This window comes from Anthonomus grandis, chromosome 11 (genome assembly GCF_022605725.1).
Source record: "Anthonomus grandis grandis chromosome 11, icAntGran1.3, whole genome shotgun sequence".
Taxonomy (NCBI): Eukaryota; Metazoa; Arthropoda; class Insecta; order Coleoptera; family Curculionidae; genus Anthonomus; species Anthonomus grandis.
Genome location: NC_065556.1, coordinates 23,407,232 through 23,423,982, shown reverse-complemented (window position 1 = coordinate 23,423,982; position 16,751 = coordinate 23,407,232). Strand labels below are relative to the sequence as shown.

Here is a 16,751-nt window from a genome sequence, read left to right as displayed (position 1 = left end):
AACTTAGCAGAACACAGGTATCTAACTGCTTTTTTTTGAATAACAAAGACAATGTTAAGTAGCCCCTTATTCCTAGGAACTCAGAGCACTCTTTCTTCTGCAAGAGGGAATTTTCGTCAAACATCAGACCCTGAACATCGCACTTAAACCCTATAATAGACGTCTTTCTTACATTAAACACGAGCCTGTTGGAAGCACACCACCCTGATAAAATCTGAAGGTCTTCAAAGATACAAGTCTTAATATAATCAGAATTTTTATGGCTCCATAGTATGGTGGTATCATCATATCAGACATCATAACAGTGGTCCCAACACTGAACCCTGAGGAACGCCGTATTTTAGGGATCTAGAAGCAGACAAACGCCCAGACACTGTAACCTTCTGAGTACGATTTGATAGATAGGACTCGAGCCACCGCAACGCTACGCCCCTAAAACCATATTTATCGAGCTTAGATAACAGTATTGCATGATCCACACAGTCAAATGCTTTGGATAGATCACAAAACACTGCCGCCGATGACTCTCCAGAATTCACAGGACACATAGACGCTCTCCAAAAAGCTAAAAATACATATTTTTGAAGAAATTTAATGCTTCATCTCTTACTCCTTCATTTTCTGGTCAATTTTCCTCTTTCCCACAGATTCAAAGGAAGTTCAGCATATTCTATCGGCCTTGCCAAATAAATACTCTGCGGGTCTTGATGAAATACCAATAAACATACTCAAAAAAGCTAGTCACCATATAAATGTGCCTCTAGCTCACATAATAAATGACTGTCTGCACATGGGAATCTTTCCATCTAAACTAAAAAAGGCGAAAGTTCTTCCAATTTTTAAAAATAAGGGTGATGAGCAGGATGTAGAAAACTATCGACCAATATCTCTCCTTTCTTCAATATCAAAAATCTTTGAGCGAGTCATTTATATCCGTATTATGAACTTTTTAAAAAGGCAAACTATTCTTTTAGATAGCCAGTCTGGTTTTAGGCCCAATCATTCAACCCAGTTGGCAGTTTTCAAACTTATATCCTTTATGATGAAAATGTTGACAAAAAAAAAGTTGCCGGACTCTTTTTCGATTTATCGAAAGCATTCGACACAATCAACCATGGTCTACTGCTGTAAATCCTTGAAAATTATGGACTGAGGGGAAACTGTGCCAGACTTATAGCCTCTTATTTAGATCAGAGGGAACAAACAGTTTGCCTTGGCTCTGGTAATGGTACATATGTTTACTCAGCGTCATCCTTGGTGGTACAGGGAGTGCCTCAGGGTTCAATTCTAGGCCCAGTACTATTCATATTATATGTAAATGGTCTCAGTGAGTGTTTTCCAGGGTGTTTTATCAACCAATATGCTGATGACACTTCCATAATCTTGTCAGAACATCTGATTGAAGAACTATCTGTCAGAGCTTCTCAGGTGGTAGAGAGGATGCAGGAGTGGTGTGACAATCATGCTCTGAAGCTAAATGCTGATAAAACCGGGCTACTGACATTCTCCAAAACTTTACCTCAAAATTCCCTACTAGTAAAGTTTGAAAAAAAGTCTCTTCGAGAGGTAGCTTCCTTAAAATTCCTTGGTATACAAATTGACTCCCGTCTCACATGAGTCCCACACATAGACACTCTTGGCAAAAAACGAAATAGTTTCTGCGCGTTAATAAGGCGTCTACGAGAAGAGCTTTCCCTAAATTGTCTGAAGCAACTTTACTATGCATCGGTCCAATCTCTAATCACTTATAGTGTGATGTTTTGGGGATCTTCAACTGACGCCGTGTCAGTCTTTATAGCACAAAAACGCATGCTCAGACTCACACCACAAACGTCTTGTAGGACTTATTTTACTAAGCTTGGTCTACTCACTGTTCCAGCTCTGTACATTCTTATGTTAGCTATTTTTGCAAAGAAACACCTGCATCTTTTTCAAACTAATGAAGATCATTATGCTGAGGGTATGTCTATTGTGACAAGGGGGAGAGCTGAACTGAGTGTCCCAACTGATCTCCTGCCTTTGCTGCTATTAAAACATACAATAGATTACCTCTCGCCCTAAGGCAAGAGAAAAATATCATGAAGTTTAGGAAAGACACTGCAAGGTATCTGTTGGGCAAGTGTATCTATAGTTTCGATTTACAATTTTAAATGTGTATTATGATTAATATTAAGGGTTTGTTTACTAATTTATTTATCTTCATAATGTATCATACTTGAGATACAAGTGGTAAGGTAATGCACCCATTATTATGTCCAACATTATGTTTTTGTTCTTACTATTTTTATTAGCAGTATGTACTGTGTAGATGTTATCAAATTTTAATTTTGTTTGTTTTGTGACGTTGCTATTGTCTATTTTAATTAGATCTTGAAAGCAATAAAGAAATTATTATTATTAAAAACAGCATCATGAGTCCCTTTACCGGCTTGAAATGCCATTATGATGTAAAAAGGACAAAATTCTGCCTTCTGCAAGTTTTTCAACTGTCTAAGCTATCATAATTTTTTTTTTCAGTTTAGTATTTAATAGTTGCCTTTAATTAAATAAAAATTTTTTTGGTCCTAAGTCGATTGTTGATAATTATGTCTATATTTCGCTAATTTTTATATTGAGAAATATCTTCGATTAACGCATAGAGTGAAGGGTATTTTGAACTCAATTCATTGTTTTATAAAATACAGCCATTCAACCAGGTTGGCAGTTATGGATTTGTGAGGGATGGTAATTGAGGGTGGCTTACACTCTCACGCCACATTTTATGATTTACCAAGAGTCTTCGATTCTTTTGAGCACGATATTCTTTTACAAAAATTAAATTACCCCACAATTTTAACTCCAGTAGTCTTCATTTATCTTTATTTATTATTTGACTGACAGAAGTCAAATTTCCTCTCTATCACTCTTGAGGGAGATTTGTCTGGGGACACTTGGTGCATGTCTAAGATATTTGTATTGCAAAGAAGTGTGTGAGAGTAATTGCTCTTGTTTGGGCTACAGAGAGTGTTGAATATCCCACTTGAGGAAATTAAAAATTATTATTCTACCCTGGACTTTTATTCTTATATGTTAAGAAATATGAATTACTTTACTAAAATTAAAGGCATTTTGTCTAACTTAAATGCTTTATTTATTAATAAATAATTATACAAAAATAACATTTACCTCTATAAAGTAACATAACATTCATCTGAGTTAATATCACAACCAGGATACTCCTTAATATTTCCTAAGGATTCATTTTCCTTGCTTATGCAAGCACAACGGAATGACTTGGTACCAGCTTCATAATACTGCCTCGGTTTGCCTGCCCAGGCCCTCTCAATGCCCCCACTAAAAAAATATAATGAAATATAAATATAAAATGTTTCCTATATAAAATCATTGTACCTCCTTTGTGTGCACCAGACCCGACTGCCTTTCTCTTGACTCCACTCCACATTACATGGAGGGAACATTTGTTTTTCCATTTTGGATTGATCTTCAAGTTTTTCTGCTTCTCTTATTAACCTCCGGATGCCTTTGTGGTATGGTGTTATTAGGCCAAAATTGTCATAAAACCTGCCTATGACTTTACCTAAAGAAAATTACAGTTTAAAATAATTATATGACCTAAGCAAAGTAACTTACCGACTTTTTTGTACTCTTTTTTGTAAAAATTTAGCCAGTTGTTAAGAGATTTTAACTCATGTGGTTTCAAGCCTCCGACATCATCTGAGGCTTGCCCATCCTCAAAGTTTCCACTAATAAAGTTGCGGGAGGCATCTTTACCTGAAAGAATTAATTCAAGTAGAAATTATTAGTGTCTAATAATAAGACAATTGAGCCGTTCAGCGGAAAAGTGGTCTTTTGTGGAAAACTCCCTTAAAGTAAAAATTTAGAAAATTGATATTTTGCATCTGGATGAATTAAAAAATCACAGTAACATATTCTTTACTTTTTTGTACATATTTATAATAACCCTGTACTAAAATTTCATATGGTCAACATTTTTACTGATTGCGCCCATTAATTACATTTTTGCCGCCCAAAGTCATTCTTCCAGTAAGTTTTTTTCAAAAACATAGCGGAAAAGTGGTATACCTTGGAGAGTTATATCACTTTTCCTTGTAAAAGTTAACCAAATTTCACAAAACTAATGAATCAAAGAAAAATAATAGCTGTAGTATGTTTACTATGATATCTATTACTGATAAAAGTGTTCAAAAAATATAGAGCTTGAAGAGCAAAACATTACTACTACTTATCTTACATACTAAACTTACAGTAAGGAGAGTAAGAACAAATTATTAAACAAATTAATCTTCATCAGAATCGGATAATGGACCACTGTCAACAGCATCTTCTTTTGTCAGTGAGTCCAGGAAGAACTGATGCTAAATCGGGGGAATCCACTAAAGAAGTTCTATCATATCTTTTTTCTTAGCTACAGTAACTGATCTACACACTACATATCATAACACTAAAAAAACCTGACTAAACAAGAAAAAGCGAGTTTAATAGGATCTGGCGCGACATCGGAACAGCGTGGTGCCTTGACTTATACCACTATTCCAGAGAACAAATCCGTTATGTTTGAAAGGAATAACGTTAGGAAGCTCTTATCTTAGCTAAGTTAAAATTTTGACTTATACCAGTTTTCGACTAAAAATATTAGACCATTAGAAACATAATTAATGGTATAACTCAAAAATTAAAAAATACTGACATATACCACTTTTCCTCTGAGCGGCTCAATTAATGAAATAGTAACAGATAATACAATATATTCAGTACTGTAACAAAACACACTCACTAACTATTCTATCTGAAAGAATAGATTTGAAATTATTTAAAGTCACACCAAACAGAACAATCCAAATTACTGAACACATACACTAAGGCACCATTTGAGGCAATATAAGTTAGTACATGATCTGAACCCACTGAACTCTTGTTTTTTTGTTTTCTTTAAACACCTCATAAATTAAAGCAATTGATTTACATAATTAATATCAACATTACAATCATAGTTTTCCTTATGTATATAAGGTATCATATCATACATCTAGTAAGTATACAATAATTCTTGTGCATGTTTAAAAGTGCGCCAACATATGACAAAATTTCTAAACAATGCTTTATTAGCACTGGAATTGAAGTTACTATAAGTACTACTAGATGTTTATAAAAGCCCATTTTGTAAAGTTTTTTGCAAACAATTCCTTGGTCTAACCTATCAAAGGCTTAGTAAAATATATGCTAGATCAAGTTGTGATATTTGGAATTTATAGCCTCATATGTGTTTTGCAGAAATTATTTTAAATTAGTGACTATTGATCCACACCGAAAAAACCATGCCGATTAGGTGAAATAAAATGTTATTTAATTTGGTGAAACAGGTTGCTATAAATGCAAGTTTCAAAAGCATTAAAACTTAAAGTATAGAAGCAGTTTGGAGGAATGCCAATAAATATTAATTGTTGGGTATCCCATAAGTGTCCTACTCATTTTACCAATAATAAATTCTATTATAGGGCTCAAGTAAATTTATTTATTTATTTATTTAATAGACGGGATTAACCCCATTACAAAAAAAAAATATTACAAAGTTCAATAGTTACACCTAACCATAACTTAAAATAGCTAAAATACAAATATGTTTTTACAGGAAAACCAACATAAAATCAACAGAAGAGTTTACACAATCTCTCTAATTTGATTCCTAAAACTAGACAAGCCAATGCCCACAACTTCAATATCCTCATGGTTGATAATATTTAAGGTTCTTTCAATAGGGGAGTGAGTGGCATAGTTGGTACTGTAAAAAGGCAAAGCAAATAGTCGGTTTCATCTCAAGAGTCTTGAGGGGACATTGAAGCTAATTCTACCGAGAAGGTCGGGGCATACAATCAGACCATTAAGAAGCTTAAATACAAAGGTTAAATCACCACGAATACGTCTTTCTCTCAATGTTGTCATAGCCAGCCCTTCCCGTGCATCATCATAAACATGATCGTTCGGTATTTCCAAATTTAATTTAAATAGACAAAATCTCAAAAACTTATTCTGAATCCTTTCAAGGGCCAGACAGCTGTTCATGTAATAGGGGGACAGTTACGCAGAATAAAACCCAGAACCCTGGAGGACCTAACCACTATATTATTTATGTGTATATTAAAATTTAAATGATCCTCAAAATAAATGCCAAGAACTTGAGGTGGAGTCTCTTTAGTATATCATAAGCTATAGGTACTTACCAACAAAAAAGTGATATTGCTGCCCCGGTCCGTAGTGTTTCGCCCCCTTGGTAACATTAAAGACATTTCCCAATATAGATAAAAATAAAAGGGGTGACTGAACACCATCAAAAAATGCCAATTCTTCAGCTGTATACAAATTATCGGCTTTTTCGGTTTGTTTGGATAGGTACTGGATAATTAAGAATATGTCTTTGAAGTAGATCGCTATAAGAATCCCTAGACATGCTAAAAGGAAAAACGACTTAAACATATCTAAATTTTTAAATTTTTGAAAATCAAAATAAACAATAAAAAAAAATTATTCTTCTTTTCTTCTTCACTTATATTTAAAAAGTAATTGTAGCAACATTAATTTTCTCTCTTCACCCCTTGTTTTGACGATTGGGTTTGACATTTGACGTTATATCGACCGCTAACCACGTCAACAAAAGCAATTAAAAACACCAATAAAATAAATAAAATGAATAATTAAACTTTCCAGTCCTCAGTCAGTTTTCAATCTATTGCTAACTGCTCTCGAATCGAGTCAAGTTATTTTTATCTCTCTCATTTATTTTCATACAGTTTACTTATCCTCTCTTGGTTTTTCAAACTTTCTCTAAAAATCACTTTAAATTTCTCTTTTAAAATTATATAAAGGGCTATAAAATGGGCAAAATTAAGGCAGGCACCGTTGTCGACATCCTCGGAGACGAAATGACTCGTATCATTTGGGATTCCATCAAGGAAAAACTGATTTTACCATATTTGGATATTGATTTGAAAGTTTATGACCTGGGCATCGAAAACAGGGATAAAACCAACGATCAGGTAACTCTTGCATAATTAAGTGGTTGTTAAGCTTTATAAGTGTCAGTCATGTTACCTCTTTTGCACTTTGTCCCCTAAGGCATTTATTAATAGGTGTTTTTGCTTATCAGAGTGTTTACCGCTTACCTACATAATTACAATAAATTGTTATTACATTATTCAAGTGGTATTATAGTATCAGGTCTTGATAAAGTTGAACTGATAGAGTACTGATAATGAGTATTCAATTTCAAGTCAAGTTCCCATGCTATATATTACCTAAAATTAATTTTTTATACCTTAACATGACCAAAAACCTCTTCTAAAATTACAGAAGGAGGCAATATTTAAGCATCCTTTAATAAAAATATGATTTAAATGGAATTGAGAACACTCTTGGGAACTGGTTTAAAAAACTGTACATCTGGTGTCTTCCATTTTTATTTTTTGCAAAAGTTATAAAGAGATGCCTGAAATGAAGGTCAAGCTATTCTTTGCATAATATAGAGATGCATGATGAATATTCAAGGGCGCTTGCTTTAGGGTGTTCATAGGCTTATATTAAAAACCTCATTTTAATTAAGATTATTTTTCATAAGAAGTAAAACATAAAATACTTTAATAATAAAAATCACCCTGTTCAGGTTCTGTGTAAAATATTTTTTTAGAGCAGTTTGTCCTTCTAACCTTATTAACAATGAAGGTTAAGACTGTCATTAAATTAAACAAGTCTTATTTTCTATTGTTCTATTGATTTTATTTATTTGTTCAATAGAATGAAATAATTTTATGATGTGTTATAATTTCAAAATGAAGCAGAATTAAATTATGTTATATAAGAGATGTGCTATTCTTTTTTTTCCAATGTTTTTGGAGGGTTCGCCTATCACCTTACCACATTTATTAATTTTAAAACTAATTTACAATTTACTAGAAACTATGCAAACATTTTTCTTGATTATTTGCCCTATGACAAATTTAAATTGTTGCAATGGCTAGGTGTAAAATATATACCTGTGTGTGGTAGTTATCACTTATAATTGTTATTGTTAAATAAACAGATACATTTTATAACCTACTAAAATACCTAATCTAATAAGAACTTAATAATCTGTGAAAAAGGACTATATTACCTACTTAAATTTCAAAAAATTCAAATTTTTCTGAAGCAATTGTCATGTATTAATTTTTAGAAAAATGAGAAGAAAATATTGTACTTGTTGTGCACATACTTTTTACATTCTTTGCTCTTTTTTGTTTGTTTTTTATTCCCTCAGGTGGTAGAATATTATACAGTTCTGGTGCACCATAAACCAACAATTTATTTAGACATTATTTGACATTATTTGGTATCCTTAAGTTTCCTCTACCTCTTAGATAGACATAAGACATAACACCCTCTTAGATAGGCTTTTATAGACATAATTTGATTGTGATTCATTTGGTTTTTAATATCATGGCTGTGAATGTATGAACAAATTGATGTTTTATATATACAAATTAAGGTCCTTATGTTGTTTTTACTGAAAAGACCACTCCAGTAAATAGATGTTCTGTAGGGTAAACTTTTGGCTTGTTATTTATTTTAAAATATATGTACTTGTGTACAATATTTAACTTATGCAAGTCATTATTGTATAATCCTCATACTAAAATGCCATATCTCAAAATTGACTCATGAGTTTTCCAAGATATTTAAACTGCAAAATTTACATTATTTGATAGTTATATTCAATTGAAAAATATGAATAATCCATTTTTTTAATGATCCAGTCTGTTTTTTATTTTATTCAGGCATTCTATTCTCTTATCCAATACTGCTCTAGAACTTGAAAGAACTTAGTATATGTGGTACTCTGCGGAGAGCCTTAACCAGATCAACACAAACACCAAGACATTCCCTATTATTATTCAAACTTTTAATATAATCTGATAACATCTTAAAAAAATTATGCTTTTCTATAAAATTAATGAAATTTATTATTAAAGAAAAATGTATAATACTTAGGTAACAATTGACTGTGCTGAAGCTGTCAAGAAATACAATGTGGGTATCAAATGTGCCACAATCACTCCTGATGAGAAAAGAGTGGAAGAGTTCAACCTTAAGCAGATGTGGAAATCCCCTAACGGAACAATTAGGAATATTTTAGGTAAATATTTAATGTGCTCGGAGCTTCATTAACCATTTGTCCATTACTTACAGGAGGTACAGTATTCAGAGAAGCGATTATTTGCAAAAACATTCCACGTCTGGTGACTGGATGGAAGGAACCCATCATTATTGGCAGACATGCCCATGGGGACCAGTACAAAGCCACTGACTTTGTGGTTCCCGGTGCTGGCAAGTTAGAAATTACTTTTGTGGGTACTAATGGAGAAAAAATTAGCCATGTTGTACATCAATATAAAGGGGCTGGAGTTGCAATAGGTAAGAGTTTTAATTGACATTTTTTACAATTCAGGAAATGGTGAAAGTATGTTTTGTTTAATTTCAAATAGGTTTATCTAAAATAATATAAAACCTCAATAATAATGATAACTTTGTCACCCTATGTGGTTTCTATACAAAAACAAATAGAAAAACAAAGAGTTCAAAAACGAAAATAAAATACATTGTTATCTGTGTTATTGGTTTCCTAAGTTATCAGTTTTTTAAATTTTACTGAATGTTATGATTTAGGTAAGACCAAAAATAAATAAATTCTTATTATATCTGAAAGTTGATATATTTTTTTTGAGGTTATCTAGGTTAATTAATATATTATCATTATTTCAGAACATTGACACTTTATTTTTAATTGTTGAATTTTCTCTGTAAAGTACCTCCTAAATTATTTGTTGTATTTAATTCTTAGGAAACAATTTTTGAAATGAAAATAAATGTGTCCCTGTATTTAATAAAATCTTAAAATTGATAAATAATGTGTTATGAAATAATATAGCAAATTTGAAAAACAATTTCGCCATATGTCTTATATTATAATTATACCATAATCTATCAGCATATTTTTTTAAGAAATTGTATTTTCTTACGTAACTGCTTAAACATTCATTTTTAGCCTTTTTATATTATAGAAACCACTAACCTTACAAACGCAATTTTATATGCCAGTACAATTTTGAGAATGATTTATATAATAAAATAATTAAAAATCTGAACATTTACATTCTATCCTTATTTCCAGCTATGTACAACACTGACGAATCAATCATTGATTTCGCCCATTCCTCTTTTAAGTATGCCTTGGATAGGGCTCTCCCTCTATACTTAAGTACTAAAAACACAATTCTCAAGAAGTACGATGGAAGATTCAAGGATATTTTCCAGGTTAGATGCAAATTATTTTTTTTTAATTTCAGTTTTTAAGTGCACGGTTTGCTCCAATCAAGTAAAATCGATATATTGGGCCAGTTTGTAAAGCCATTTGGAGGGTCATGATTAATAGTAAAAAGTCCTAGCAAATCTTGTCTCAATTAAAATCGGCTATAGCAAATAATGTTCCTTATATTTACAGATGCTTGAAAAAGGTATTTTATGAAAATATACACTCGCCGGCACAAAATTCCGCCACCCTGAAATATTGGCCAAGTTTGATGTTTTATAAATTTTTTATTTTTTATAAGATTCTCACGATTTTGCCATCAGTTTTTAGATACATTTGTTGTGATTTTTTAAAATCATTTTGTAAAGTAGCATTTTTTGATTAGGCTATATTATACAGGAGTAAAACAAACTGTTGTTTTTTCTCGTAATTTCAAAAGACCCTGTAGGAAAATTAAGGTGGATAATTCTATTTACATACTGTTCCTTCTAATCTTTGATGTATTCTAAACATTTCGATTTTTGATTCATTCCATTATCTCATTTCTGCTGTGAGCTGCAAATTTTTTATTAAAACGCTGATTTGAAGCGTATTTTTATTAGGAGAAACAAACACTAGGTATATCATAAAGTTAATTTAAAAAAAAACAATTTTAATAGCGTGTATTTCCTCCTCTCGCAGCAATAACAGCTTTCAGTCTTCGCGGCATCGAATGAATAAGGTTCCTTATTCTTTCCTTAGAAAAAGGAAGAAAAAGAGTTTTAATAAAAAATTTGCAGCTCGCAGCAGAAATGAGATAATGGAATGAATCAAAAATCGAAATATTTAGAATACATCAAAGATTACAAGGAACAGTATGTAAACAGAATTATCCACCTTAATTTTTCCTACAGGGTCTTTTGAAATTACAAGAAAAAACAACAGTTTGTTTTACTCCTGTATAATATAGCATAATCGAAAAATGCTACTTTATAAAATGATTTTAAAAAATCACAACAAATGTATCTAAAAACTGATGGCAAAATCGTGAGAATCTGATAAAAAATTTATAAAACGTCAAAATTGGCCAATATTTCAGGGTGGCGGAATTTTATGCCGGCGAGTATATAATCATTAATCATTAAATTGTTATTGTTGTTGTCGCAGTAGGAGAATTTAAAAAACAATCGTGCTACCATTTAGATGTGGCTTGGAAACTTCTACTCTCTCTAGTGTAATGATTGATTATCACATTGAATCTAAATACTTAAAAGTTCATAGGGAATTAATTTTTGAATGCTACTTTGCCTCACTTTTTTTGTAAGCTGGATTCTGAAACTCGCCTTACATTGCATCTCAGAATCTCACACACTTGACTAGGAATGCTTTCAAATTAGTTTGATTGTACCCCATTTCAGTTGGGCAAAAAAATCTGTTAAACTGAGAGTATCAAGATGTTGATAACCATTTGTCTGGAAATTTTAAATTGTCTTGCTGGTTAGTACATCTTATGGTTTCACTGTGATTTAGCTTTTTGACCCTTAGGAAATACACGATTCACTAGGATAAAACCGCTGATCTTCACAATATTTTGCCTCTATGACAAGTAAGACATCAGCAACATCTGAAGAGCAGGTGCTACATTCAGTCATTAAAGGGCATTAATAATGACACCTTTTAACTTTGTAAAATGCCTTTTCAATGTCGGTGAATAAAACAACGGCTTGGGATTCTTTGCTTAATAAATTATTCAAATTCAAAAAACGTTTATTTGCCACAGAAAAAAATATACAAAATTTACAATGTTAATTTCCTAGCAAATAGGTATGCGTCTCGATTTTAAAAGAACCGATACATAAACCCATTTTTAATAAAAAAGGATTTATGCGATGCATCCTTAGAAAATATATTTTAATCTGAATACAAATACTTACTTTTTCCAATAAAAAAAACGCATTGTGGATGCTAAAGGCAAGGGCAGGCAATGAACAGAAAAGGAAGGCCCAGGAATAAGCGAAAAAACTAATGTATATAATATTATTGCAGGATATACAATTCAAGTTAAAAAAAAACTAATTACCCACAACCATCACGAAAAGAGAGATATCAACAACATACACAATGCAAATTCTTACTTCTTTTATTATTCATTTGAAAATAAAAATCTAATACTAATATACTATGAATGCTTTTTGTATATTATGTATTGAGTTGAAATTTCTAAAAGAAACAGTTTAATATAATTTTTCAAACCTCGAAGATATACGATATTGGTCTACTCTACTATATAACGATTAAAATATCTAGCATTGTGGGAGTGATTAGAAATATTAAATAGCTATATTAGGTATGGTGGTTGCCCGGGTTTGATTATGCGATAAATGAAACAGTATAAATGATATTTTCGCCTATTTTCCATATTTAGATAAGAGTACGAAAAGGAGGAAAAAATTATGGATATACTAAGAGAATAAAGTTCGATAATATAGATTTTTGGGAGAGGAAACCACGTTGTTGCTCTGATATTTGATGTCAGATGTACAGCCTTTCAAAAAAAAACAATCTCAAGCACCTTAGAAATAGAATTAAGAATTGAATTGGTCTATAGTTTACCAGGAGGTGGTTTAGAACCCTCCTTAAAAATGGGAATTATTTTACTAACTTTCCATTCACTAGAGAAAGTTGATGTTTTACGCCAAAGATTAAACATAAATATCAGTAACTAAGTTAGTAGGTCACCACAGCGTTTTAGGATATATCCTGGAACACAATTATTAGCCTTTAATTTATTTAGTACACTGTTAACCTCATTTTCCAATATGGACTTAATAAAAATAGTCGAAATGAGTGTTGGGCTACCCAGCAATATTCTAATCCTAGAAAAGACCTTACCACAAACCGGCAGCAAAAACGTTAACAATGGTTTGAGATCCTGTGTATTGTGATTTAATGTTGCAGGGATTTCAATTTCATTTCTGTAAAACTCCAAACATACTTGTGATCAAAAACCAAGGCAGGCTGAACCTTCAACATATAATCCTCATATTTTGAAATGATTCAGTTTGCGGCTAATCTCAACATGTCTCAGAAGCCTGAGTTCTTTTATACCTAATTAATAACTGTTCCTTAGTTCTAGCAAGCCTAATATTGTCATACATACCAAACAGGAAAAAGTCTCCTCCAAAGTCCAATTTGCCTAACTAAGGGAACAAATTATTTAAAAATACCTTTAGTTATCTAGTAAAAACCAGCTGTACGAATATCAATGATGCAGTCATCACGGATATCCGTACATGCAAGCAAACTGAAAATTCGGTGTGTATTTAACATAAGTTTGTTTCTTCTTCGAGTTCAGTAGTGGAGGGTGATGATTGTCTTGATTGGTGATGAATGGTTCCGACTCAGTTATTACTTAAAACGTGTGCTGGAAATCACTAAATGTAATATCACGTTATTTGCATTTGAAACATTATTACATTGCAGTGCAGTATATCAGTGGCGGATTAGGCCTTTTGCCGCCACTAGGCAATTTCGAACTCGCCTCCTTTATTTTAACAAAAAAGGCGATTTTTATAACTTTTTGGTGTTGAGTGTTTAATCAATATTGTTGATTAAGAATCCGGGATCTATGAGGTTAATTGCAACGATTGTGATAAAAAGTACCAGAAGATCTCAAATTTAAAGAACATGTAGCTCATGCGAAATATGGAAGAGTTTAAAAGTCAAGTGTGGCTGAACATGTTTTAGATACTGGTCGCTTTGTAGGGATAGACAACATAAAATTACTTAAACCAGTTAATAACAATAGAAAATTAGATGAATACGAAAGTTTAGCAATATTCAAAAAACAAAAAAAAACATTCTTAACAGGGATAAAGGTCCAATCCCTTATAGTCAATTATATAGTTTAGTTAGTATTTAAGATTGGTTTGGCCATGCTTCATTGCTTTTTCCACTCTATTAGTTACATCATAAGGCTAGCCGCATATTGAACGTAGCAGAGGCAAGGCCTGCGCGACATAGTAACAGAGTACTCTGTCCGGCCTCTGTCGGTTGTGGAGTGTGCACAGTTTTCTCTGCAGAGTGGCAACTGTTGTTGTAAAAAAATGGAACTCCTAATTGAACTGGTGTGGGAAAATAAAGTATTATATGATACAAGTCACAAATACTATATGCGTACACATATTGTTTAATTTAAACGTCAATTTAAATCACTTAAGAGATTAAATTCTCCATGCGTTCTTCTTTTTTTTTAAATGAGTACTTTCACCTAAACACTTTTTTCGCAATTTTAAATAGAAACACAACAGAATATTCTCGATTTCCGAATCCGATTCTGAATCTAAACGAAGTTCGTCTTCTGTAGACATATTTAATTCTAATAACTAATGTGTACCGTCAATGTAATTATGCTCTTTATATGACGATATAGGTAAATATATACATAACAAAAAAAGAAGACAAATAGCTACGACATGTAAATGTCTTACATTCAATATGCGCTCGTCGCAGAGGCAGAGCAGAGGAATAGTTTTCCTCTACTATGTCTCGGCTGTGCTGTGCTCTGCTGCCCTACGTTCAATATGCGGCTAGCCTTAGTTCAGTTTTAAATTTTTTCCCGAAGATGCTAACATCGTTAGCGAAGAAAGTAAAAATAACGAGTTTTGGTTAGTGGTAAAACTGTCTCGTAATTTGAGCGTCACACCAAAGGTTCCAACCATAGGACTATCAGGATTACAAACATTAATAAAAAAAATAATGCTCGGAATCGGAGAGACACGTCTTTTGATAATAAATATTAGATTTACTTGCATTTGGCTGTCTTTAAATATGACAAAAATATCAAAGCAAGAGAATTTAAAGTTTTTATTGCCAAGGGGGTAAATTAAGGCTATAATGAAAGTAAGAAATATAAGGCATAGTCTCAGAAGAATGGGTAGAAAGGCAGAGAAAAGATATTAAAATATTCAAGCAATGCCTTTACTTTTGCAAACCCTAGTTCCAATATTTTCTCACGTTTTCCCTTTAAATTACTCCCGCTATAATTCTTCTTTAAATCCTCTATAATTTTCCATCAACTAGGATATTTACGACAGAGAATACAAATCCCAATTCGAATCCAAGAATATCTGGTACGAACACAGACTCATCGATGATATGGTTGCCTACGCCATGAAATCCGAAGGAGGTTTCGTGTGGGCCTGCAAAAATTACGACGGTGATGTCCAGGTAAACACCTGAATGAATTTGGTGATCGTTATCCATTTAATCATAATCAAATTTTAATGGTTAGAGTGACTCAGTGGCCCAAGGTTACGGCTCTCTTGGTCTAATGACGTCAGTCTTGGTCTGTCCCGATGGAAAAACTGTCGAAGCTGAAGCTGCCCATGGCACTGTTACTCGCCATTTCAGATTTTATCAGCAGGGCAAGGAGACCTCCACCAACCCAATCGCTTCGATCTTTGCTTGGACTAGAGGTTAGAAAATTGTAAATTACAAGTGTTTAAAGGGCGAAAGTGTAATTTTAAATTGTAGGTCTTCTTCATAGAGCCAAATTGGACAGTAACGAACCACTGAAACGCTTTGCTGAGACTTTGGAAAAGGTGTGCATCGACACGATCGAATCCGGTTTTATGACCAAAGATTTGGCCATTTGTATTAAGGGCATGAGCAAAGTCCAGAGGTCCGACTATTTGGAAACCTTTGAATTCATGGATAAACTCGCGGAGAACTTGAAGAACGCGTTGGGAGCCTAATTTTAAGACTGATAAATTAATTTTAAGTATTAAATCAGTTTTATGGTGTTTGGCGGTCTGATTAGGTGTAATCGTGTATTTGCTTTTCTTGATTTGGTGGGTTTTTGTTATGCGGTTTTCTATACAAAATTTATTTTTTTTTTGTTATTGTTTCAAAGTTTTTTTTAATTATATTTTAATTGTAATGTCAGCTATTTATATTGTCTTTTTACTAAATTATGTGGAAAACAACATCTTAATATATTTGATTAAAAATAATATTGTTTTACTTCAAAGTTCAAAAGAAATGGCAGATTAGAGCGTAAATAAAAATTATAGTTGGGATTATTTAGAATATTAGAACAAGTTAACAATTTCATCTAAAGATTCGCTTGTCAAGTTCTTCACAGAAGGAAACAGAACCAAATGATTAACGTGAAGACAAAATTATAAAGTATATTTTATCGTCTGCACTTCTTTACAAAGAGAAAGCATACGATTGACGTGAAGGATAAATTATAGGATACTTTTTTAGTCTACATCTCTATCTAATAGTATAGCTCGCTGTCTAGCATAGAGTAGATAGCTGACGTAAATGCAAAATATTCTTCTCCTTCTTTCTTATTCTATACTAGTCTTAACGATGTAGCAACACCAGTTGGTTTTTTCTTCACGTCAGA

The 16,751-nt window shown here is 32.4% G+C and overlaps 2 protein-coding genes across 2 annotated transcripts; one reads left to right on the top strand and one right to left on the bottom strand.

Moving 5' to 3' along the window:
* Window positions 1-3,106: 3,106 nt before the first annotated feature.
* On the bottom strand, window positions 3,107-6,618 carry LOC126742096 (neuferricin homolog). The gene is made up of 4 exons (XM_050448631.1): window positions 6,240-6,618; window positions 3,631-3,771; window positions 3,391-3,577; window positions 3,107-3,333 (listed from the first exon to the last, which is right to left on the bottom strand). Exons 1-4 carry the CDS (start codon window positions 6,490-6,492, stop codon window positions 3,168-3,170), a joined length of 747 nt encoding a protein of 248 aa, XP_050304588.1. The 5' UTR covers window positions 6,493-6,618; the 3' UTR covers window positions 3,107-3,167.
* Window positions 6,619-6,743: 125 nt separating this feature from the next.
* On the top strand, window positions 6,744-16,350 carry LOC126742095 (isocitrate dehydrogenase [NADP] cytoplasmic). The gene is made up of 7 exons (XM_050448630.1): window positions 6,744-7,052; window positions 9,040-9,184; window positions 9,238-9,462; window positions 10,220-10,362; window positions 15,419-15,565; window positions 15,630-15,813; window positions 15,872-16,350. The coding sequence occupies exons 1-7, from the start codon at window positions 6,891-6,893 to the stop codon at window positions 16,090-16,092; spliced, it is 1,227 nt and encodes a 408-aa protein (XP_050304587.1). The 5' UTR covers window positions 6,744-6,890; the 3' UTR covers window positions 16,093-16,350.
* Window positions 16,351-16,751: the final 401 nt, after the last annotated feature.

What these genes read in the sequence shown, in the direction of transcription:
- LOC126742095 (XM_050448630.1), top strand. Translation starts at nt 6,891, where the DNA reads ATGGGCAAAATTAAGGCAGGCACCGTTGTCGACATCCTCGGAGACGAA. An exon ending in GGGATAAAACCAACGATCAG is followed by an intron (nt 7,053 to 9,039) that starts GTAACTCTTGCA and finishes TATAATACTTAG; the next exon opens with GTAACAATTGACTGTGCTGA. An exon ending in ATTACGACGGTGATGTCCAG is followed by an intron (nt 15,566 to 15,629) that starts GTAAACACCTGA and finishes TTTAATGGTTAG; the next exon opens with AGTGACTCAGTGGCCCAAGG.
- LOC126742096 (XM_050448631.1), bottom strand. Translation starts at nt 6,492, where the DNA reads ATGTTTAAGTCGTTTTTCCTTTTAGCATGTCTAGGGATTCTTATAGCG. An exon ending in GCAATATCACTTTTTTGTTG is followed by an intron (nt 3,772 to 6,239) that starts GTAAGTACCTAT and finishes TAATTCTTTCAG; the next exon opens with GTAAAGATGCCTCCCGCAAC. An exon ending in AAAAGAGTACAAAAAAGTCG is followed by an intron (nt 3,578 to 3,630) that starts GTAAGTTACTTT and finishes AATTTTCTTTAG; the next exon opens with GTAAAGTCATAGGCAGGTTT.